Raw genomic sequence first — 25,026 nt, 5'->3', positions numbered from 1 at the left:
AACAGCTGGAGTGCTACTGAAAGCCTCCTCTGTCCCCCAGCCTTGATGCAGGGGGCCAGGGAGTGGGTGTGTTTGAAAAGTTAATTGGGCAAAGGCAGCTTTCTTAAGTGTAGCATGGGCCATAAAGATGGCTTCAGCCCAGAGCAGAAATAGGATATGCAAACTTATGAAAAGCATGGGAGCAAAAAGAAATCATTAGCTGCTTAACAGTTTATCCAACCTGCCCAAATGCTGTGGCAAAAGTATAGCTTTTTTAGAACCAAACTATCACCATGGTGGAAAACTGAAGTCAGACAACTTGTTCCCTTCCTGCCTGCAGGCACCTGACTCGATCCTATAGCCAGCTATCCTTTGCCCTGTAGCCCATGCCACTGCAGACTCTCAAGTCTTTCCTTTGAGGCCCAAGTAGGGTCTTGTTTTTCAAAGATACCCATTTCTCTTTGAAACTAAAGGCTTAGATCCAAACTCTTTATCTCACCAGAGTATTATAAACACAATCCTCCCTCTACACCCCAAAGGGAAAAAAAAAAAACAAAAAACAACCAACTTGGAGAAAAAGCATAAACTTACGGACTAGCACTTGGGGTCCTGTGTTGCAAAACAAGCTACTGAGGCTCACAGGGGAGAAAGTACAGACCCATCCTTCTTACTCTTAGCCAGTCATACTCAAATTCCCAGAGAGTCTGATAAATCAAACCTGAGAGTGCTTTAACCAGCCAGGCAACACACAAACCCCCTTGCTCTAGCCAGCTTTTAGGACAAAGCAGTTCCCATTTTTCAAATGCCCTCTCAGATTTCCCTAGAGCTGAAAGGGCCAGAGAATGTAAACTCCAGTAGAGACCTCATGCAAAGTAGCAGCCTTCCCTAAAAGGTCCTCTAGTATTAAGCTCTTCCTCATTACACATATCCAACTCAAAATGCCATGAATTGTTCCAGGCAGTGTAGCATTAAAATAATGGATTTATCTTCCTTTTACCACCTGTTAGAAATTTATCTCTGAGTAAACAATGGTAGCTAAATGAGACCAACCTGCCTAGCAGAGTAATCCATTCTCATCCTGTAGACAGGAGCTGCAAGGACACACATCTTCAAAGCTACCTCATCTCTCCAGCATTTTGCTCTAAAAGGGTTTAGAACAGACCCCTCAGCATGCCCCCTTTACCAGGTTTTATGAGAATGCTATTAGATACTTTTCCTCCATACTCCCCCTGACTCTTCCAACTTAGTCAAACTTTTTGTATAGTCAGTTCAGCAGAAGGACAGCAGGACAGCAGCAAAAGAAGCTACAGGTTAAGAAGCTGGGATTCATTTGCTTGTCTCCAGGTATAAACCACTTTAAGATAAAGCTCACATGAACGAGTTTTTGCAGTTTATAGACAATCAGAGAGCTAGTACAAAGTTACTCAAACCTTAACATGAGTCAAGGTAGATTTTTATACACACACTTTGGAACTGCTAACATTTGTTGCAGTAATTTAAATAGCTCCTCAAGAGGAGGAAAAAAACCACACAGAAACAGTGGTTCACTTCTGTTTAATCAGTGACTTACAAAGTGGTAGACACACATTACAGACGTGTATATGTGCAATGATCCATTCCCGAAGCATACAATTCATAGAAGGTTCCCAATGGATGCAAATGATGTTAGCTCCATATTTTCTTTGAATCTTCTTTGTAAACTGAATGCTATAAAATTAAGCTAGTTACCATTACTATTATTTGCATGCATTAAAGTGATGCACATACTTACCAGTCTCTCACTTTCTCGAATTAAATTCGACACCAATATTTTGCCACCTGTCTTTTGAAAAAGATCAATGATCCCATCCCTTTCATACTACTTACACAAAAGCAGTATCAAGTTACAGAAAAAACCTTCAGGACACACTAACTTCTGTGGCTGTACTGCTGAGAGGGGACATAATTCAGCCATGTGCTTTAAGGTACTTTTAAGAAGGTACTAAAACCAGTTTGTAGTTTGGGTTTGCTGCAGCGTCACCAGAATCTCTGAAGGGGTAATTAGGAGTCATTAAGCAGAAGTCTAAAGGAAATAGTGTGAACTAACTCACTGTTCCATGTACCAGAACTGGGAAGGAAGACTTCCGAACCACATCAGGAAAGCTGCTGTAACGGTGTATCAGAAGTTAAGCTACAATTTAAGACTGCTCACCTGGTTATGACAGCTCAGATTCCTAGTATTGTTTTGGTCCCACCTCAAAAGAAGATAAACTTAATTCTACCAAAAAGTGCTGTAATTAATTGCCATATAAATCTTCACAGTGAGATGACATTCTGCCAGAGTTCATATTAGAATCTACCCTGGACAAATACACTTTTTGTTGTTAAAGACACTAGAGAACACTACTACCCTTTAGTTACCCCCACTGACTGCCAAGCTGGTGTACAAGTAGGGCAGGTCAGCATCCAACCACTGTCAAAACTGAGACTTCACAAAGTAATTCAGCAGCTAAAAGCAGTCAGTTACTCATTCCGACTTATTACTGAGCAATGCATTAAGTATCAACTAGGGTCAAACACAGAAGTTAAAAGATGCAAACATTCTGTTAATAGGATAATGGCCCTACTATTCATGTACATCTGCCATTAAGATTTAGGAAATATAGGCAAAGATTAGTTATAAATATTATACAACTTTCCTTTTTTTTTTTCTTCTAGGGAAAAACACCTATGCAACATCGCTCAAAAATCTGCATGTAGCTAGTTTTGCAGACAAAGAAATTTAGTGTGAATGACTGTTAACTGACATAGAAAAGATGCCAGGAGATAGGCTTCAAGTGTAGCTATTCTAAAACCTGGGAAGATACAATCCCCTTGAAACTTTGTATGTTAGTATGATGAATTCTGCAGTGTCACATAAGATTTCAAAATTCTAAAACAAATAATACTTCTGGAAGCGTCAAGTTGCTCATGAAACTGCTCTAGACCATTCAGATGAGCTGGCAAAACTGAAGTGTCTGTTCAGCTACCACACTAGTATGTGATCTTCCCAATTCCACCAATGATGTCACAAGCCCCTCAAATTCAGTGTGCTAACATGCCCTTGAGAAGGGAATTAAAAGAACGGGGGTTTACAACTCATCCAGCTGTGAAACTACGCTATGTCCTACAGCACGGAAAGTTTTCCATCTCCTGTGCTAATGTGTAGAGATGAAGTACACAAAGCTTAAATAAAAACAAATGTATGCAGCTCTTCTGGAGAAGGTTGCATCTTTTATCCAATCACAAAGAACCTCTCCTATTTTCTGTTAAGGTGTAAAATGTTCTATAAAATCAAAACAAAATGCCACATTTTCCAGGAATATGGAATACAACAGAAGAAAAAGAACAGAGGCAGAGCAGTAACTCTGGAGTATGATAAAACAGCTGGGCAAAACCACATTTGTAGGGAGCCTCTGAAGTGCTGAAATGAGCTAGCAACAAAAAAGAGGGGAACAAGCTCCTGGCTTACAGGCCTAACAAAGTAAAAATCTGTTGGTAGGAGACAGTAATTAGCAATAACTAAAGAAAATCAAAAGAAAAATTAATTACTGCTACAGATTCTTACATAAATGCTTATTCCCCAACAAAATATAGTATCCTATAATTGGTTCACTGATAAAACAGCCTCTTTTATAATAGGCATGTTACTGAAGAAGTGACTTCAACTTTAGATCTTCACGCTTTACAGTAACACCGATGGCTATTTGTTAAGGTTCCGTATTAAATTTTCCTTAAAAGTGCTTGCAGATATTACCTACCCACAAGTGTAGTTAAAACCGTTACAGATCTTTAAAAAAAAAATCTAAACGTTCACTCACTACTGAAAACAGTAGTAGATAACAGATACATTCACATTTCAGAGACCAAAATTCCCCTCATGTATTTAAGTGGTATCATTTGAACAAATTATTTCAAATAGGAACATCAGGTACTTACAGATTAAACTAACCTGTACTGGCAGTGCTGTGGAATTTTTCTTCTCTACCAGTAAGTAGCAAATGCTGAAATTCTGCTGCTAGTTAACAGAAACACAAATTGTATTAAACCAAGGAGTTCAACCCATAATTTAGTTTTTCATTTAAAAAGCTGCCAAACTTCAATTACTGCAATTTGTTGCTTAAGAAAAGCATATGAAGTAAAGGCAACTATAAAGCTTCTTTCAGTTTGCCCTTACTTTTCTGATATTTTTCATACATAAGCCAGAAGTTTAACAAGGTAATCTTGTTGCCTACCACAAACATAAAGGAAATTACAATACTTACATTGCCAGGTTCCTTCATTAAACAGTCTCATACAGTGTTTTCTTATTCTAGACTTTACAAACGAAAGAGCAAAATGTATTTTCTTCCACTAAAATTTATGGGAAAGAAGCTAAACAACTCAGTGCAAGTAACATATATGCAAGTAACTAAACAAAAAAAAAAAAGAAAAAAGCTCTGCATGACACCTTTATCTCAAAGCATTATGTAACATCCTGAATTGGGAGACAGGGAAATAGCTTGCTTTGGTTGTATGGCATTAATTTCTGGTAATTCAAAATTGCTGTTAGTGGAAGCCATTTATACATATTGGCTACTAAGGGCAGCAGAAGTTTAAATTCTAAACACACGCCCTTTCCAAATAGCACCTGGGAACATGGTTAAGATTTAGACAAAATTTAAGAAATGTAATTTGAGATGTCAGAAGTTTGAATTTGGTATAAGGCAGTTAGCTAACAGATATGCTTTAACTGCTAACAAGAGAAGTTTTTAAGGAAGCTTTCAAGCTCTCAAAGTTGTGTGTTTGACTGTTTTTAGTTAAGATGATACTGGCATTAGAATTCTACTATTTTCCAAAAACTTTTTAACTTCTTTAAATCCTTGAGAAAGAAAAACCTTAAGATAAGTTCAAGACAATACTTATGGAGAAGTTAAATTCATCATCATTAGAATAGCAGTGTTGCTGATTGCTCCTACTGCACGAAAGCCCGTAAAACAAGTTACTGTAAACTTGCTCAGATGGTGCAAGCACCTCACTATTCACAACAGTGTTCAGGTGTATAAATACCAACCCTCACAGACAGTTCATACCATGGACAGTCAATACTGACTCATCAGGACGCTAAGAACAAAAAACTGAGGATAACATCCTGGATCCTGTGGTTCATGACAGGATATGGCTGTCTGCAAAAGCAGCAAGTTAAAGTGCCTGGCTCCCTCAAACAGACCTTCATGACAAAGGTAAAAATGTAGTCACTATACAAGAAAATCTACAAATACTGTACTCGAACTGTATTTTCTTCTAGTGGAGCCTTAACGAGAATCTGTACTCTGACAATCAAAAGACTGCATAAACCTGCTGTTTACAGTGTGTAAGAAAACTCTCACAAAGTTTTTTCAGAACTTCAGAAAGAATGTTGTATACATTACACTTCAGAATCACCTCAATTCTATCCTGATCCCTTCAAAGGATGCCTCAAAACTTTTCTTACTCTACCTACTCCAACTATTACAGAAAAATATGGTAGTCACTGATAGCTGCATTTTTACAGAACCCAGTCACTACCCATTACTTCACTGGTCTGATTATTTTGATTGCAAGGATACATACTTTTCTAAAAAGTTCTTCTGAAGGTAGCCCATTCCTCAGAGTATTTAAGGGCTACAATCTTTATTAGGCAAGGCACAGAACACATTATGGACTCATCACACAATTGTAACGCAAGCCAAAACTTCCTGTGTGGTACCTACTTTATTTGCCACATCTCCTAATCACTTCTCTTATTAAAAACAGTGGGTGCAAATTCACCCAATTTAGCAGAATATCAGTAATTCTTGCCCTTTAAAAAAAAAAAAAAGTCATGTACCTTTACTTAAGCTTAAAAAAACCCCAAACTCGCCAAGACCTACTTGCATTAATATCTATAAAAGTCAAGTCACTAAAATACTATCATTAGAAAATAAATTCCACAGTCAGTGAGGTGTACAGCTTTGTGATACTGACAGTGCAGTATTACAGCAGTCTGTGTAAAAACACACTACCGTCCCTTAAAATAAAGAGATCTCATTTACAGGGTGGTTTTTTTTTAACCTATCCCCCTTAGATCCACACAAGGAGGCAGGGAGAAAAACATCACTAACAGAATTTCACAAAAAGAGCAAAATATGAACCATTTGCACTAGATGAGAATTTTTCAAGTTGTTTTAAAGAGATGACAGGCCAGCTGGTCTAACAGCTGAGGAAATACTCCCAGCAAAAATCACAGAGCCATTATGCCATCCTTGTGACTAGAAAGACAGCAGCACTTGTACATGTACCTTTAAAGACAAAACATAAAGCAAAAGAAAAATGCACATCACTACTTGCTGCAAATTTAAGGACAAACGTGAGTCTGTGGTAACAGGTCAGAGTAACACAGATATAATCTGCTAAAACTACCAACTCCCAAAGAAGGAACAAAAAAGACCTGTCCTGTCCAGTCCTTTAAAGACTTACAGAAAGGACAGGACTGTAAAGGATGGAGGTGACGGATGTGTGAACTACCCACCAGAAGTTACAAGCAGTATCTGCAGCATAGCAGAAAAAACCCAGAGTCAAAACCCCCTTTTAATTCATACAGTAACACCCCATGGAATTGTCTTAATGTCAAATGCATCTTTCAGAAGCAGATAGTGTGAAACTGATCTTCGAATTGTCTAAAAGCAGCTTCAAGAAAGAAAAAGAAAAAAAAAAAAAAAAATCGATGGAGACATGGTTCTGAGATATGCTCTATTTTGCTCACAAACATATCAAAACACAAATAAATGGTTCACTTGCTCCGAAGTATTAGTATGCAGAGCTTAAACAATGACACAGTGAAAAGAGGAACTGCATTTTGGAGACATCTTTTCCATGAACTTGTCAAACCTATCTATCTTCAACAAAAACAGATCAAAGCAGTTTCTCTGAATTCGAAAACTTCTGGCTCTCACCAGGGTATCAATTTATAAGATATAACCCAAGTGTGGATCTAAGTAGGGTACTCCATTGGACACAAGACTGCATACATATCTGAACTTCAGCTTTGTGTGCTTGATGACAAGCTGAATGTGAGTAGTTAGATAAAAACTACCTAGTGCTGCATCGGTCTTAAATGGAAACTGGTAACAAACTTCATTATCAGGCATTTGAAATTTGCCCATTTTTCATTTTGAGTCTCTAAGAGATTCATACTTAAAGTACAAGCCATACTGCATATTATTTTTGGTTAAATGGTTTCCTTAGACATTCTACAGAAATAAGAACTAAGCCAAAAGCTCCTATAGACTAAACAGGTGAAACAAATACTGGTTGCAGTAGTGTATCTTGAAGTGTTGTTCTCATCTTCACTGTTATCAAGGGTAGCACCACAACGAAAATTAGAAAAGCAACACCATGCTCAGTAATAATTTGAAACAGTCAACAGAAGACATGTCAATTTTCCAGTCAGACTAGACTATTTATGGGGGCCTTCTACAGGAAAAATGCAAAAGGCAGAGTACAAACAAAGAAGAGCACAACAGGAATGTGAAATCCACTCTTCTAAGTTAAGAATTACAACTCTATCCTTTAATTAAAATTACTGAAAATCCCAACTGGGGGTCATTATGTAGCAAAATCTTGAAGAAATTAAATAGTCTATGTTCATCAAAAAACATCACAGATTTTAAAAATATCTCAAAAATTTAAAAGAAGTTATAAATCCCGACTCCGACATTTGTTAATTGTCTTTTTTACTGCTGATAGGCTACAAGACCTCCTTGGACAAAACCTGTTCTTCTGAAGCTGAAGTTGTCTTTAAGCAACCTCAAGCATTCAAAGCCAATATATCTGCAACAGAGTGAGCAGCAACACCAAAGCTCATTTTTCTTCACAAAGGGTAGAATTTTTTGCTAGTCACTTTGTGAAAGAAGGAACTTCAGATAAACATATACCTAAGCAAATTTTGACTATGCAAGAGAATTCCACAAGGTTTAAAAAAAGTGCTGACTTTCAGTATTGTTGCAACAGACAAAATACTGTCAAGTTTGGTGTATTTGAGATTTGACAAAAGGTCTTCCCTGAAACTGACAAATTGAAAAATCTGCAGCTTCCACTTCTCATTCTTCTATTCTACTTTACCAACTTGAATCTATTTCTTCATAGGGCTCTACATTAATATTTGTTGTGGTGCAGCTTACATACGCAGCAGTATTAACATCTTAACCTCCTCCAAAGAAACTGTATTCTGTAATTTAGGCTACACAATTTTGTGACTATTAATGTCACTTACTAGTTAAAACCTAAGCATTTTAAGTACTTCAACAGATAAATCTCCCCAGAAGAGGAAACATTAGTAATTGGTATTTACATGCCACTAGTTCAGAGACTACACAAAGTCACATTACTGAAACCAAAACCAAATACAGCACAAACGCAATGCAGGGGAAGAGGGGGAGGGGGGGGAGTGTGGCTGAAGGACTACCTGAGCAGCCTTGAAGGAAACGCCTTCCTTTAAGAGAAAAGGTACCCAAGCATCTTAAAACACGTTCCCTCCCCCTAAAACTCTTAAAAACACAACAATAATAAAAAGATAAATATTAATATAGAGCCCATCTACCAAAAGAGAATAAAAAACCTAAATTAAAATAAATTTAGGGGCCTTCACCAAACTTGCTGCAAGTTTGGGGACATAAATATCCAACAGCCATAAAGCTGTGAAAGCCCCCAGAATGAATAAAATAAATCCCACTTGCCTCAGACTGAACAGGGCAACACTGAGACTCTGCCTCAGCCTGTCCTATGGCAGGGCTATAGGAAGAAGAAAAATTTAAATTTTAGAAAAAACATGACCCAATTAAGTGAAAGACATGCATTCAAAGTTATCAAAATTCCAGTGATCAAGCAAACAAAAGAAAATGACTGCTATAGCACCTATTTTGTTAGGCCTAAACAAAAATTTTACAGTTGGTAGCTATTTCTGAATTAGACAGTTTGTTTCGCTTTGTATCTTGATCAATGGAACATAAGTCAGTTGTCTTGGGGCATTTTTCCCATAACTGATAGTATTTATTGTACTAGTTCACAAAAAGTAGTTAAAGATTCCATCAGCCACTGAAAATGTTCACCCTCACCTTAGTATTTATGTAGAAGCTAGACCAGTACAATTATTAAGACATTTACTATTAAGTGTCATCAGTTTAAATTGCAGCCCCAGCTCATGGACTGGTATATCAGAGTCTCAATTTAACTGAAGAGTCATAATGCCCTTCTTGCTGTTTATAAAACTGAAGTAATCTTGATATTTTTTTATCTTGTATGCAGAATTCTTTGATTCCTATAAAATAACTGCAGGTTATATATTCCGTTCAATTTTATCCCAGTTTTAAGAAAGTTATACAGTTCTATGTTCAAGAGCTCCATACACTTAAAATAATTGCAGAAACCATAGAAGGCAGATGCAGCTGAATATGTTTCTAGAAGCTTGTTTGTATTCTCCCATGCATGCACAGAGCGAGGAACAGTTATCCACTGAAATTATTAGATATACATCCCAGCCTCAAATTTATTATCAGCACCTAAAAAATCTCATCTGTGGAGAAAAAAAAAAAATCCAAAAAGTTCCAAAGACAACATTTTTAGTCCACATAAGCCAGCTAAATTTTCAAGATTTTATTTAAAGCAACCTTTGCCAAAGGCAGAAAGATATTCTAGAGGCAGTACAAAACAGTCATATCAAGACTTCTGAAAAACTAGCCCGGGCTTTTCCAAGGTTCTTTCATGCCAGTCTCATCCCTTTTACTCTAAAAATCAGCAGATACAAGACGAGCCTCTCATTGTCATATTGAGAGACCATGCATAAAATAATTTAGAACCTTTAAAACAAGTCCTAGATGTCATAAATTCTAAGTATTTTGCTAAACATATTTTCCCACCTGTGTCTAGCATTTTCTTGCAGCCTGGTTTTTTTTATTTAACATTTGCATTACATACCAATTTAAAGATTGATCAAATCCACTTGCAAGTTTTAATTTCACTGTAAGATCTGCCATGGCAAATGTACGCAACAACTGAAAAACAAAGCTTCTGCCTGTGTAATTATATCACTACAGTCCTGCAACAGATATGAGAGAGAGATGCTTTTCTGTAATCATAAAGGTTTCTGCAATCTCTTTCTAGGGAGAGATTAACTAAAGCAAAAAACTGTCTGCATGGCTGCATTACATTAGGGATTTTGCTGGCACAACTACGTTGATTAAACTTTGCACTGTAAACCAAGCCTTAGTCTTTATACAAGCAAATAGTACATTCAAAGTATTTTTCCTCTTTTTGGGAAAATGCACCATAAATCCAACTCTCTGAACATTAAGAAGCAGTATCCAAAGAAATGAAGGCAGGGACCAACAGACAACATATGCATTGAAATACCCGCCTGTTTACAGAAGAGTACACACAAGAGACAGAAGAGTAACTGAAGATAGCCACATCACAGGTCTTACAGCACAGAAATGACAGGAGCAGGAAAGTAAGTATCCACGTGAAAAACCATGGAAAAACTGTTCACCTGCTTGCTGAGGATTATTAGAGTACGATACAAATAATATGTGGCAGTACTTAGTTGAAGGATTATCATAACATTACTACTAAGGAAAGTTCAATCTTAAAATGTGTACAAGCTACAAATCTATGTAGTATTAGCTACAAAATGGCACTATTATTACAACGAGACATTCACTATTTAAGAGGGAAACTCTTAATACAACTTGCAGAATATGCTGAGTTAACAGTACATGCAGTAAGGTTTTCAAATACTGATCCCGGGAAGTCGGGGTCTGAAAATAATATACCAATGAGTTACAGAAAGACACCGAAGGGAGAAGGTATTTATTTTACTAGGGGCAGTAGGGCAAAGCATCCTTACAGCAGCTATATGATCTTCAGAAAAAGCAAGAAGTTCTGTAGTTTTAAAAGCAGAAGTTAAGATCAATTTATAATGAATTTTACATGTAGTATTACAAAAAGTATGAATGTAAGACACTGTAAAAATCTCTCCAGTGTTTGGTTTTGTAATTATCCTTATTAAGGAAAAACAGAAGAAAACCAGAGTATAAAAGCAATGCCCAAGCAAAACAGTTTTATCTGTTAGACTCATGTACATAGCAAGATGAAGAGCTAACAAAAGATCTGACATCAAGGCCCACTCAGCACATTTGCAAGCCAAATACTGCACATCTGACAGGTGATCAGCAGATACCAGTGATCAGAGAGAACTGCTTCTCAACAGAGGCTTGGAGTTATGGTCTTAAAACTGCTAAACACTTCAGAAAAAGTGCCTGTAAATTCTTAATGGTTAAACTAAGGCCATTCAGCTGCTGTTAGAGCATACTGGATGCTCTAATGCTTTTATGAGCCATGCCATGACCCCAGGTTTGAAGCTGAGAGACAATGTAGTATTTTAGCTGCACTGTATTTCTGGACTATTAAGAGACAGTACAGAATAAAGCCACATAAAGTACTTAAGTGCAGCTAAAAAACCCCAAAACTTTCTTGAAAGAGAGCCAAAATGCTCAGTATTATTAAGTGAAAAAACTCCACCATCACAAAAACATCTATGGAACATATATCAACACAAAAATGCTGATAATCTTTCTAACCTACCCTAAAAGAAGAGATATCCCCATGAATTAAAATTGCACAGATAAGGCTTGAGGCTGGAACATGTATTTAAAGTTGACCTGCAAATGAAAAATTCACCACTCCTTTATTCCCCTGTTGTGAAGAGACCAGGGAAGCTCTCACCTGCCCCCCAAAAGTCTCCCTCTACATCTTCATTCTCATCAGAAATACAGCACTCCAACACAGTGGTGTTAGACGTTCAGAGAATTACAACCTTGACAGTAATTTATCACTCTACTCTTGTAAACAGATGATTAATACATATGGGGAAGACCTCTTTTTGATAACTGGAATTAGGAGAACTGATAAAAAGGTCTCTTACTCTAGGCGCTTCCATTACATGGCTCAAGAAACTCAAGTCACATCTGACCATAGCACACAACGGATGATTCATCTTTTAGATTCTCTTGATATCTGAAATTCTGAACATTTAAAGCAAAAATACAGCATATAACATATTCCTCTTGCCCACTCACTCTGTCTCTCTTATACACTGAGAATGTGGTCAAGCTACTTTTTCTCTTTTGCAGGTCAACTTCAATACAACATCAACTGGAAGTCACTCACCCATGTGACATGCACCTAAGCTTCTAGAAATCTTCATCTAAAAGGCTCCTGAAATTCATATGCATTTGCACATTAAAAAGAGTCAGTCGAAGAGTGAACTAACAGGACACATCTGGCACTAGGATGCATCTTAGAGCAATCACTTTTACATCCTACAAGTAAGTGCCAGGATTAGAAATCATTTGAAATTTATTGAGGACAAGAAAGCACAAATAAAGAAACATATGCATTATGAGAAGTTACAACCAACGGTTAAGATGTGCCTCCTGCAGCTTCATTTTTGAGGAGTCAGTTAATAAGTGTACAGGTCTTTGTCTACTTCGACGTGCAGCTAAGGAGTGACTTAATTTTAGAACAAGGAATTCAGATTTTATCAAAACAGCACCAATAATTGTGTTCATTACACCAATAGCTACCATGGCATGCATCTGTACAAACCTTTCAGGCAGTTGTCCACAGCTGGTCATGAATAAAAAGGCATATAAATTTTTCTCTTCTTTTATTACAATGAAGTTTATAACAGTACAGAAAAGTCACACGACCTTAGTGGGTCAGTTTACTTAAACCCTGAAACAGGAAGAACTCTAAATACATTAAATATTGTTACAAGTTCAGACTTAAATGTACAAGTAGTTGGGAACAGTTACAGCCCTCACCAAACTATGTTGGGGACATGAAGTCCAACAGCACTTGAAGTGCTGTGAAGGCATCATTTCACAAATAGCAACATAATGTTACAGAACTTGCCTTTAAGGTGGTATGTTCATGTAATTCCAGCGCCTTCACAATTTAACGAACCATATTTACTATACTTCACTTCTAAAAACCTAGATGAAACATGAAAAAGAAGCCATACAGTATAAATTGCAACATCAGGAAAAGTTCCTGTTATTATTCCAAATAATTTTTCCCGTGTAAAATAAGAATGTCCAATAGCTCCTTGCATGTGGGAAGATACTTATTTTTTTAAAGTCACAATGAAGCTTTAATTGACGGAAGCTCGGCTATATTAACAGCACAAGATGAGAAAAGGTTTAATCTCCAAACCTATTAGAGCGTGTGTAGTAGCATCAGTAGCGGCCACCTTGCGACATTACAGGAGGTCTCATTCCCATTGGAGGTCGAGGAGGTCCACTTTGGTAAGGGGGCACCATCGGAGGTCCCTGACCGTATGGAGGCATCGCTCCAGGAAGATATCCTGGCATGCCCTGGTGATGAGCACCATACTGACCTATAAACAGAACATTTAAGATGCAAAGAAGAATTTTTTTTTTTTTTTTTAAAATAAGGGGCAGAAGTTGCATTTTGTGAAAAGCTTCACACCCCCTCACCAGTATATGCCACTTCAAGTTTTAGCAAAGTTTATACCAAAGACAAATCTTTTCAATAAAAGAAAGCTGGGAAATTTATGATTACCATGAGGTGGCATGGGAGGTCTCATTCCTTGTTGTTGTGGAGGAATTCCTGGCTGTGGTGGCATCATACCTCCAATTGGTCCAACTGGTGGATTACCCAAGGGAGCCTGTCCCGGTCGAGGAAGATTGCGCTGATACTTAGGCAACTGTGCCCTTCTCTCTTCCTAAAATCAGGAACAGACAACCGTAACGCATGTTAAGACTAAAACTCACAAAAAGCAAAGTAAATAAAAGTGTAACAAAGTAAATCACAAGTACTAAACTATTTCAACTACCTTACAAGTTCAAAGACTGCTACCAGTAACATTACACAGTAGCATTTGGATTTTTCCCCCTTCCTTCAAAGTTACTGTATTAATACTGGCCAATCTAGCATTTCACACACAACACAAATTCTCCTCCTCCCTCAGCTGAAGCAAGCTTTTTCCTCATAACAAGTTGAGACAAAAAAGCCAAACACAATCTAAAGATATCTGAATTGAAATTAACATTCATTTGTTTAATCCATAAATTCCGTATTTGAGTGCTGTAATAGCACCAAGACCACTTCATACTGTTAAGTCTTTTGTCCTGTGCTCATTAGTGTGTTTAACTTCAAGCTTAAGTCACATGCAGAAAAAGTCCAAATTATATTTTGGGTTGAGTAGTTTCCTATCACCAACAAAAATAAGGCTTAGATCTGCAGCAAGATCACTGCAATATGCCAATCACCACCTTGCAACTGAAGAAGTTTTCTCAATGCATGGTTCTGTTACGTTAATTCTGCACAGTTTACACTCTCACCATTATTAAAACATGCATAGTGCAGAGCACAGAAGACATTCTATTCAATCAGCCATATCATCATAAATTGCATTTTTCAGTAAGACAATTAAAATATTTTAACTTACCAGTGATATATCCTCATCTGGATGGATCAACTTACTGGTTGCACTGGTTGTTGTGAGGGTAGCAGGCTTACTTGTTATAGATGTAGCTGGTTTAGCTGCAGTGCTGTTTGTCGTGCTAGTGGTTGAGGCTGTAGACTGTGTGTAAGCAGGGAATGTAGGTTTTGGGGGTTCTGTTGTTGTTGCAGGTGTAGAATTCAAAGGTTTGAAATCAGTACCAACTGGACCTGGAACAGCTGCTGCAGCCTGTGAAACACAGAGATAGATCAATATTTATTTCTCAAAGCATAAGACCACTTAAATGATGTCTGTTAGACCTCTGAAACCTTTCAGCGAGATACATAATTAAAACAAGCCTGACAAAAGTAAAGTTCAGCCTTATCGCGTACTAGAGCAACTGAAAACAAGACAAAATAAAACCCAGTATATACACACATACACACACACTGGAAAGTCTAAAATTTGCAGGTCAAAAGCCACAACTAGAAAAAAGGAACAACAACAACAACAACAACACCCCCCACTACCAAAATTTTTATCTCAAATACTCAGCTTGGTAAATGTCTAAATCCTTCCTGATTTATGGTTTCATTAAGAGCGTTTAAGTATAAATTCACTGTTCTCTACTAAATTATCAGCATAGCAACCATTAGTTTAGAGTACAGCTCAAAGTGTTAGTATTCATTAAAAATAGGTATTTAAGAAATGTTTTAAATATTTAAGAAAGCTCTATTGTATCAGGATTTTTGTTTTAAGCGCTCTCTCTGTAAAAAGACTGCAATATTTTCACAAAGTACTATATCTCTGCAGATCTTTAATCTCTCTTGTGAATAAAGAATCAACTGAAGGCAGATATGAGGTCCACTACAGATTCTAGCATCTCATCTTTCCTGCTTATTTCTTAAATTGTTAGACAAGAAAATTTTGCTTTACCAGGCTTTCTCTGAAGACACAGTAATCTCCAAAGCAAGCTTTAGTTATGAGATTGCTTTTGTTTCTAGTCACTGTACATTTACACTTATCTGAACTTTCCAATCAAAACAAAATATTTCAGTTTTTTGCACATAATGCAAATTACGAAATTCCATCCGTTATGATGTACCATATTAAACAACAAGAACTAAAAAGCCTTCACCATGCATCAAGCTAACCACTGCCCACTAAAATGCATTTAACTGCTTTCATGCTTTTTTAACCCTTTAGAACCAGGATGTAACATTTCATTCTTTCACACTAAGAAAAATTGGGCACTTTGACATGCTGATTTCTAGTAAGATGCAACTCACAATCAAGGACTGCAGTTTTACCAGCTAAACATAATCAGGAATATAACATAAATTATCTGAAGATGTTTAGTCAATTTTAGATTTTACAGAACGGTCCAAAGGGTTAAGTTGCAAAGCAATTTGTTTTTAACTGTGACTTCCTGCGTACTTGTGCTGTGCTAGGAAACAGAGCGTTAGAAGATGCTGACAGACTTTCTGAATTGGAGGAAGCTGCACTTGAGCTTGTGACAGGTGTCCCCATCTGTAGCATAAAAGAAAGGAAACAGTGAAAAGTCTCCAAACAAATGGGTGGAAAGTATCCAGATGAAAGGATTTCTTATGCTAAGTCCCTTCTTATGAAAGGACTGAGTTGTAAACGAGTATCTTCCCTGCAGAAGTCCAAAATGCAAATAGTACACTATGAAGGTTTCTGCAACATACTTGAAAGCAAGTAAAAACTTCAGGACTTATACACAACCAGTGCAATCAAAGGGTAGAGGTCACAAGCCACTATCAATTCCCCACTTCCCTCCCCAAAACTATATATAAACAAATTTTTACTACCTTAACTTACTCCTAAACTTTCTTAAGTAAGAAACCTCCTAATTCAGGCAACGTTTAACCAGTTTAACAAAACTATATAATAAATTAGTCCATCTACGGGTAGAGAGGCCATTATGAAAGAATAGGAGAGAACAAGTCACGTCAAGATTTATACTCTGGATATTTCTGGATATAGGTAAAGTTCTACGCAATCAGATTCCTGTAGCTGACTAACACATCCCTTCACCCACCCAAAGCACCCTTATAAACAACAAACTAAAGGGATTAAAGAAAGAAGTGTTTTGCCTACTCCTTTCTTTCCCATGTGCTTACAGAACTTCTGTCTGGTTTCATGGCTGTTATAAGACAAACAAAAGAATCTTTTAAAATTCATTCAAGCACTATACTGAATTAAACTTAAGAATCATCACAAGCAAGAAACTTGACCAGTCATTTCTCGGGCCTCCTCAATAATAAAGAATAGACACTGTCAACACAGTGGCAATTTGAAGAATATAACAACAGATTCCAAGCTATGAGATACCTTACCTGCCCCGCACTTGGGAAGAGTGGTTTAGTAACTGGGGGCTGGGGGGTAGGTGCCGATGCAGCAGGAGCTGGAGGCCTGTTAAGAATGCCTGGTGCTGTAACAGGCTGTGCTTGTGTCATTGGAGGCATCCCAGGACGAGGACCAACAGGTGGTGGCATACCTACAAACCACAAGGAATCCATAACAAATTCAGCTGAAGGAAATAAGAATAATCCTTTAGAGGATTCTGTTCACAGCATTCCTTAGAACAAAGCGTCCCCCAAGGAAGATGTATTTTTAAGGCAGCGGTAAAATAAAACACAACAAAGGATAATGCCAGCAGTCACCAACAGGTGTCCATGCATAGGCAGTAACCTCAAACACTTCAGAGCAATACTGAATCATGTTTTCTACTAGACTTTCATTCATGGAGTTTATATGCTCTCAATTAATCAATGCAATTAACGCTGTAACTGTTTCCAACACACTGCACCTACGCTGCCAAGCGCGCGGGTAGAACTGTTACAAAATCCAAAAGATTCAGCCGTTATGAATGGCATCAGAACTTTGATGAAAACAGATCAGCTTTGCTGTGAGTGTTTAGCACAGAGGAACAGTGACACAAGGCTACTTTTTGTAGCCCATCATCACAATACATGCACTTCATACGGTGCGGGGCTCTAGGAGAGGTTCAGAGATGGCAAGTTAACAGTTCCCCTGAGTTCCATCATATTACTGCGCAGCAGAACTACACTGTGACTGTCTTGCTGCCTTGCCTCCTCCTCCAGTGAGAAATGGAGGCAAACCAGCAAATCTCAAGCCATTACAGCAGAGCTGCTGGTCAAGTGGAACACTCTCAAAACTTAATGCTGCTTAAGAGCTGCACAAGCTCAAGAAACATCTCTTCTAGTTATGGTAAGAGACCCAAATTGCAGTTAGTTTCTTCACCCAGCAGGTTCATTACTTGGGTATTTCTCATTGCCCACATTTTCAATCATTATGACTTTTCAGGTGCAGACATTACAAAAGGGGTGAAGAGAGACTAGGCAACACAAAAGCCAGAGAAAGTACAATTGGAACAGAAAACTATATTCTATTTTTAACCTTCAAAATGGTACCAAACACAAGTAATTATTTATAATCAAAAGCCACAGATCAACCCCCTTCACCCATGCAGAAGAGGGGCTTCTGTGGCAATCAATCCACATCAGGGTGGTGGCCTAAGTCTATATATTCTTTATATAAATCCTAAATCTTAGTGGAAATCAATAAATATAATTCAGCTCTCACCGTAGTACGAGCTCAACAACCCTGACCTACCTGGTGGCATACCAGGCATAAGAGGCGGTATTCCTGGACCAGGAGGCATCATTCCACCCATCGGCATCATCCTATTAAACAGAAAATGAGCACTGGTATGAACATTCATGATAAACTGCTAAGACAATTGGCACATACCTGTATCAGACAAAAAATTATGGTAAATAATTTCAAAAAGCTCTCAAAGGCAATTCAAAACCAGCTGACTCCACAGTTAGAAACGTTTTTCCACCAAAAAAAACCCAAAACCCACCCCTAGAAAACCCCCAAACACTTTTCATTTGAACTTTAATTTCTCAGGCTTTTGCTTCCACTATTATCAGATTTCCAGAACTGCTGTCTCTCTTGAAATCTATTTCAGGCTACTAGTTTCAGCACAGTGTTCCAAGGACCCCATGTTAGTACCCTCAGAAAATCAGAAAGTAGGAAAACCAGCTAACTCAAATCACACTAAAATCGCTGTACCTGTGCTGCTACTCCTGTCTGACACAAGTCTATTTGTGATTATAGCACCCTCATACTATTTTAACATATTCCCCTTCCTCTAGTGAATGGTAAGACAACCCAAATCTGTAGAACTATCCACAAAACACTAACAAAAGCAGAGCAGAGACCAGAGGGTAAGAAAGCTTCTGGAGTTTCGATTACAGTAAATATTGCCTATGCTAAGGATAGAAAAGTGGGATTTATTTTTTTTTTAAATGAGAAGTCCTTATTATGGCATATTTTTCCTTCGTATCAAAACCAGGTCTGGGGTGGGGTTTTTCCCTTGCTACTGTTACCTGGAGAAAAAAACTGGTCTTTATTTCCTAAACAGAAATTTAGGTGGCACCTAAATGACTCCTTTTATCCTTATCTACTAAACGATACTACACATTAATACATGTTCCCTATCTAAACCATAGATACAACCCTTAATACAAGCAAATTCCTCCTGCACAGGGCTGCAACTTCATTAAAAAAATAAGCTGTCTAAAACACTAAGTGCTTTTAAATATTGGGAAGGTATTCCCTTTACAGGGAATAAACCAAGCCTAGCTTAAATTTGCTCAAATTTTTCCAGACACTTGAAGTTGCATTAGGAAAACAAAATAAACTACTTTATGTTAGCAAGATAAGCAGATATGTAGCAGCCAATTGCACACCAAAACCCCACTAAGAAGCAGTTTTTATTTGTATGAAAAAGTCAAGACACCTTCACCGCTGCCGTTTCAAAATCAAAGCAAATCATCATCAACAGGCAAGCATTCATTTTGCGAAGCAAACTGCTACCCAGTCTTCTTTTTATTCTCAACCTGCCTACCACCGCTACAAAAGGAACCGCCAGTGCAGAAGCAGTAATGAACATAGTACCATTGCCCTGATTTTGGGTTAATGGTTGGAGAAGGCAAAGTCAGCCTCAACACCCATTTTGACAACTATCTGTTAGACCGCCCAAAAAAGTGCTCAATTCTTGCCGCCTGCTGCCACCCCAAAGATGACTGAGAAACTGCAGAGATAGCACTAGAACTAGTGTCACACTAAAACCAAAGTTGCTTCCTAGGTCCTAATTCTTCTTTGCTCATTTTTGAACAAAAGATCATCAGGTTAAGTAAACTAAATTTTAGGTTAAACTAGGTAAGAGTGTAATGTAACACCACACTACCCTCACCTAAAATTTCACAGAAAAGGAAGTGCAGTGTATTTTTGGCAAATTAATTTGTCTTTACTAGATGACATTACATTCACCTGAAGTTAACAAAGAGTTTAAGAAGGACTTAAGTACCAGCAAGCCTGACAAAATTCTGTTCTGTTTCCACCCAGAAAGGCTACAGTCATGTGATGAGCACCCACAAGTTGTTCCACTATGACATGTTCTTAAATTCAAAGGCTGTTAAAACAACATTTATGTCTCAGAAGAGACCAACCTTTCATCTCAGTGAACTTTAAAACTTAGAAGCAAAGCTCCTGCAGTATGTCCTACAGTGTAAAGGATCAAGCACATGGAGCTGCACTCTTAAATTCCTGAGGGTCTATTTTAGTAATATTTTGTAGAATGCATTTCTCATAACATACAGTTCTCTAATATTTATTTAGATAAAGCATATAAACTTCAGATATTATACAATAACAAAACCTAACTAGACATTTTCCCCCAATTCTTAGGCAATATTCAGAGGTTTTCAGTAAGACAATTTAAAGCTTATCAAAAACATGACATAAAATGGCATAATGAATGTACCTAGAATTACATTAATGAGATGCTTACATGTTTCCACCACAAAATGACTGCATGTATTTTCTCTGTTGATGTAATCTGTGAAAATTTATGACAAAATCAAAAATCTAACTGTGATTTTCCAAACACATTGTGATAGGGTACGGTGTCAACCCCAACCAAGCATAAAAACAAATATCTTACTTTTGCCCGAAATACAAGAAAAATTTTAACTATCCAGTATTTTTTTTCCTGTTAGGTTGATGACTGATAACCAGATGCACAACATATGTGCAATACATAAAGGAACAGTGGTTCACAGAAGACTCTAAACCAACACAATAAAACTTTAAATTATTATACTACTACTCAAAGTTAGAAGAAAGGCAACGTACTTTATACGTAAGTCACAGTTTGGCCATATTTTTAATGTTGGTTTACAGTCATCCAGTTCTTTGGTTAGTCTTAATAATAAGGTTACAGAGTTCACAGGTCCCTACACACATTTTTCTAATTAGTTTTACTTTTTCTGTCACAGTTTAAAATGCAAAGTATGAACACTTAATATTAAAAGTCTTTCTTGCTACTCACCCAGGTGGCATTCCAGGCATAACTGGAGGCATTCCAGGCATCATAGGTGGAACACCTGCCATTAATGGTGGTATACCTTAAAAGAAAAATAAACTGTAAACAATTCCGACAACATACATCCACTAAAAAAAAATCTCATCTAATAAATCTGGACTGGATAAATGCTTTACAAGAAGTTCTAGAACACGTTTTTTTGAAATAACACTGCTTACAAACAACACAATGTAAAAGATTATCTGAAAAGCTGACTGAGATCCATTGTTCTCAGTCCTGCAAGACGATGTGTATTTTCTTTGTAGTCCCCAAAGAACATGCCTTATCATTACAGAAAATATAGTAAGAAGAGACCGGTTTTCACCCACTATCACTGATCAAAATTCTTTCCTCACTATATTTGTGGCCTGTGTATAAACTGCCTGTTCTGTTAGCAGTCTCTAGATATGTCAGCTTTTCTGATGTGCTTCCAAAATCTTGTTACAAAACACCACAAATATCATTGGTAGACTTATGTTTAAAGTACTCATCTGTCTTACTACCATATTCCTTCAATCTAAGTGCAGACATTAGGTATCTTAATCTACTTCACAAAGGAAGATCTGCGCTCACACAGAGAATGGGGGAAGAAAATGAAGAAACTGCCTACGTGCACCTGATAAAACTATTTTGTGACCTCTATCACCCAGTGTTAGAAAGGGCAGATTATATCAGCATACAAGCAGCAATCTGCATTTCTACTCATCTTTTCAGTAACTAGCTTAAAACATCACCTTACCTGGAGGCATCCCTGGTGCACCAGGCACAGGAGGCAAACCTGGCTGCGCCATTGGGGGAATGTACCCTTGCTGTGGCTGAACTTGCTGGGGTTGAAATGAAGTCGAAGCTGCAGATTCATCATCTTCATACTCATCAGAATCATCCTGTTGTTTCTTTTTCTGGCTCTCTGCTAAAGAGTACAGTGTATATGGTCAGACTAAAGGCAAATTATATTCTATGAAATTAATTTTATCTGGGGTATTCTAGTTGGAATTAAAATAATAAAATTCAAATCTCATCTGTGTGTTCAAAAATTCATAGAACTACAAAGAAGAAAACCTATGTGAGCCTACCTATACGTACAAATAAAAAATGGAAGAAAAGTCACTCACACTGTAATGACCCTCAACATAAATGAGGGTTTTCCTTCATGTCAGTCTCCTGCTGTCCAGAATAAACCAAAGCAGTTCAAAGGTATACTTAAACAGCAAAGAAGTCTAAGTATTTGGGCATCACCAGGCTTCTACCACCTCTGGCCTTTCCTCCCCTTACCCTCAAAAATAAAATCACCACCCCCATATTCATTAGGTAATTGTTACAGCTGCAGCACTGGCATGCAGCTACTTCTGAACAGGAAAAGAAAAATGTTTCTCAACGTTCTACGTGACTGGCAAACATCTAGAGCTGCAGTTAGAAAACGCATAAACCCTACCCTTACTCTTCTGAGAAGCGAAACGTCTTATCACACAGCTTGGTATCAGTAAGAAACAGACTAGGGAAATAACAGGTAACTAGTTAGATCATACTTTACCCTGAGTTTTTTGTTCAAGTAACCTCCTCCGTTCCTCCATATCTTTTTCTGGAATGCCCTCCATGCCATAGATTTCCAGTTCAATGTCTGTTCTTCCAGGAATAGCATTTGGAACAGCATCTATTGTTTCTTTATGTACCTAAAGGGGGAAAAAAAAAAAAAATCATCCTGACCACAATTCAGCTTAGAGTCTATCTCTTCTTCAACCATTTTCAAGATAGAAAAGAACCACCCTTAATGGGAAAAATCTCTCTGGCCAAGCATTTTCTTGATATGTGCTTCCTCATCACTGTTAACTACAATTAGCTTCTAAAATCAGTTTATATAAACTTGTCTTCTGAACACCAAAGACAATTCCTTCACTACTCCTACACCTACATCTCTACTGCATACTCTCCGTATAACTGCTGACACAGCAGGACTCCTGGAAACAGACCCTCACTGTCTTTTTTTCATCAGTTTTTAAGACACTGGAAGTCCCCAACCCCCCACCGTTTCAAGCTCACTATTAACTCCAATTTTATATTGTCAAGAAAAGCTTATGCAAGCCTAAAATTTCTTACCTGCATGCAATGTATAGCTAAACCAGGTCCTGTATACAGTTTCTTGTGACATATATGGCATTTAAAGTGCTTTGCTTTTTGATGCTGTATAAGGATTTTTTCATCATCAAAATCCCTGTTACAATACCTATTGAAGACTGTTAAGGAAACATTTAATCCTGAAAGTGACCTCTATATAACACTGAGCCAATTAGCATCATTGTGATTTTCCTAAAGCAAAAAAAAAAAGCATAGGAAACACCTCTGAGCATTCAAAGCATGACACCTATTTCATGGGTGTCTGAAACCAAACCTCCCCCTCACGCCATCCAGCATTTCCCTCTTCGGATAGATACAAGATTGGCAAGATGTGTGCACGCAATCAGAATTGTCATTTACTTCCATAATCTTTGATAAGTGCTTTTCAAGACCTAATTATTTCTAAATGGATGCATTCCTTCTCTGCATACCTGTAGATTCAAATAAAGTTGCTAAAGCATTAAAGGAGAAATAGACTTGAAATCCATGAAAAGGAAGTGATGCTAAATACTCAGAAGTGACTATTTAGCAACAAGTAGCTAACATTTATTAAAAATAACAAAGGTTTTTAGTTAAAAATTCCTTTTTTCAGTTATCCAACTATTGATTGTTAGGACAATTCGCTGCAGTCATTAAAGAACTCTGTTTTTAAAAGAAAGATTTTAAGCGAAGAACTTTCTGGACATCTATGTGACAGAAGAGACAAACTGCAATTTCCTTTCTGCAGGTCAGCATTAGTATTTCAGCAACACTCCACACACATCTTCATAAGCAACACCATTACACATTTGGTATTTCTTTCTACTCGTTGTTAACACAAGGTGTCCCTCACTTCCACCAAAACTTGAAATACATTAATATCTAAAATAGAAGCACAGGTGCCTTCCAACCGGTAAAATATCTCAGAGCAACTTATAAATTCCTTTATTAAACAATTTTAGAATAGGCAGAAACATTTTAGAGGGAGAAAAAGTAAATCTGTAATCACCTCCCAACAAAAACCAAATTGTGAAGGAGTAATCGAAGAAAAATCCACGGGTATTTCTGGATTCTGAGAAATTATATGTGACTTTGATACAGCAATTACAAATTTGAAAGCTTCCCCTCAAAAAAAAAAAAAAAGGCATTTCAAAAAGTCTTTTAACCACATCCGCCCCACTTCTTGAATAACTGATCAGCGGCAGGGTTTTCTTCTGTTAACACCCTTCCCCCCAGGGGATAAAGACCGTTCTCCATTTTCCCCACGACCCCGGCAATCCCGCTGGGCCTGGCGACAGGAGCGCCACGGACAGCCGGCCGGAGAAGCTACAGCCTGCCCTAGCCTTACGGGTCGGACATGAGGCCGAGGCCTCAAGCAAGGGAGGCGGGAGCGGGCGGCCTAGGCCGCACGGGGCGGGGGGAAGGAGAAGAGGAAAGGCACGTACCAGGCCCCATCCCCACGCTAAGGAGCACTGAAACAGAACAGGACCAAGCAGAGCCAAACCGTAACGGGGGTGCAGAGGAGAAGGCCCCGTCGCAGGAGAGCGAGGAGCCGGGGTTGGGGGGAGAACAGGATAGGAGAGGGGAGAATAGGATAGGACGGGGCAGAAACCAGACCAGGCTAGGCCGTGCTGCTCCCCTCCCCCACCCAGCTCCCTACACCCGCCTCATCCCACACAGAAGGATACCAGCACCAAGGCTTCAGCTGCTTCTTCTTCTTACGGCCCATGGCGGCGGCGCCCCCGACCTACACAAAAAGGAGACAGCCGAGCTCTTCCCTCCTGCGCCGCAACGCCCACACCAGCCTCCCCACGGAGGCGAGCGAGGCAGACACAAAATGGCCGCCACGGTCCGTCCTGGCGCCACCGCCTCCGCGCTCCCAGCATGCACCGCGGCGGCGGGAGGCGGGGGGTGCCCACGTGACGGGCTCCCTGCC

General features: G+C 38.3%; 1 protein-coding gene across 8 annotated transcripts; it reads right to left on the bottom strand.

Moving 5' to 3' along the window:
* Positions 1-12,701: 12,701 nt before the first annotated feature.
* ZNF207 (zinc finger protein 207) lies at positions 12,702-24,967 on the bottom strand. 8 transcript variants are annotated; one of them, XM_074847679.1, is made up of 13 exons: positions 24,779-24,967; positions 23,094-23,220; positions 22,531-22,669; positions 21,739-21,909; positions 20,967-21,042; positions 20,427-20,474; positions 18,179-18,249; positions 16,879-17,039; positions 15,956-16,048; positions 14,525-14,767; positions 13,636-13,798; positions 13,267-13,450; positions 12,702-13,046 (listed from the first exon to the last, which is right to left on the bottom strand). In XM_074847679.1, the coding sequence occupies exons 1-12, from the start codon at positions 24,817-24,819 to the stop codon at positions 13,290-13,292; spliced, it is 1,494 nt and encodes a 497-aa protein (XP_074703780.1). In that variant the 5' UTR covers positions 24,820-24,967; the 3' UTR covers positions 12,702-13,046; positions 13,267-13,289. The 8 variants fall into 8 exon arrangements, with proteins under 8 accessions (XP_074703780.1, XP_074703779.1, XP_074703781.1 ...); XM_074847678.1 differs by having other exon boundaries at positions 12,702-13,450; XM_074847680.1 differs by having other exon boundaries at positions 12,702-13,450; positions 21,739-21,906.
* Positions 24,968-25,026: the final 59 nt, after the last annotated feature.

Source organism: Strix aluco, chromosome 21, assembly GCF_031877795.1.
Source record: "Strix aluco isolate bStrAlu1 chromosome 21, bStrAlu1.hap1, whole genome shotgun sequence".
NCBI lineage: Eukaryota > Metazoa > Chordata > Aves > Strigiformes > Strigidae > Strix > Strix aluco.
The sequence above is the reverse complement of the archived record's forward strand: the minus strand, read 5'-3'. Positions and strand labels throughout refer to the sequence as shown.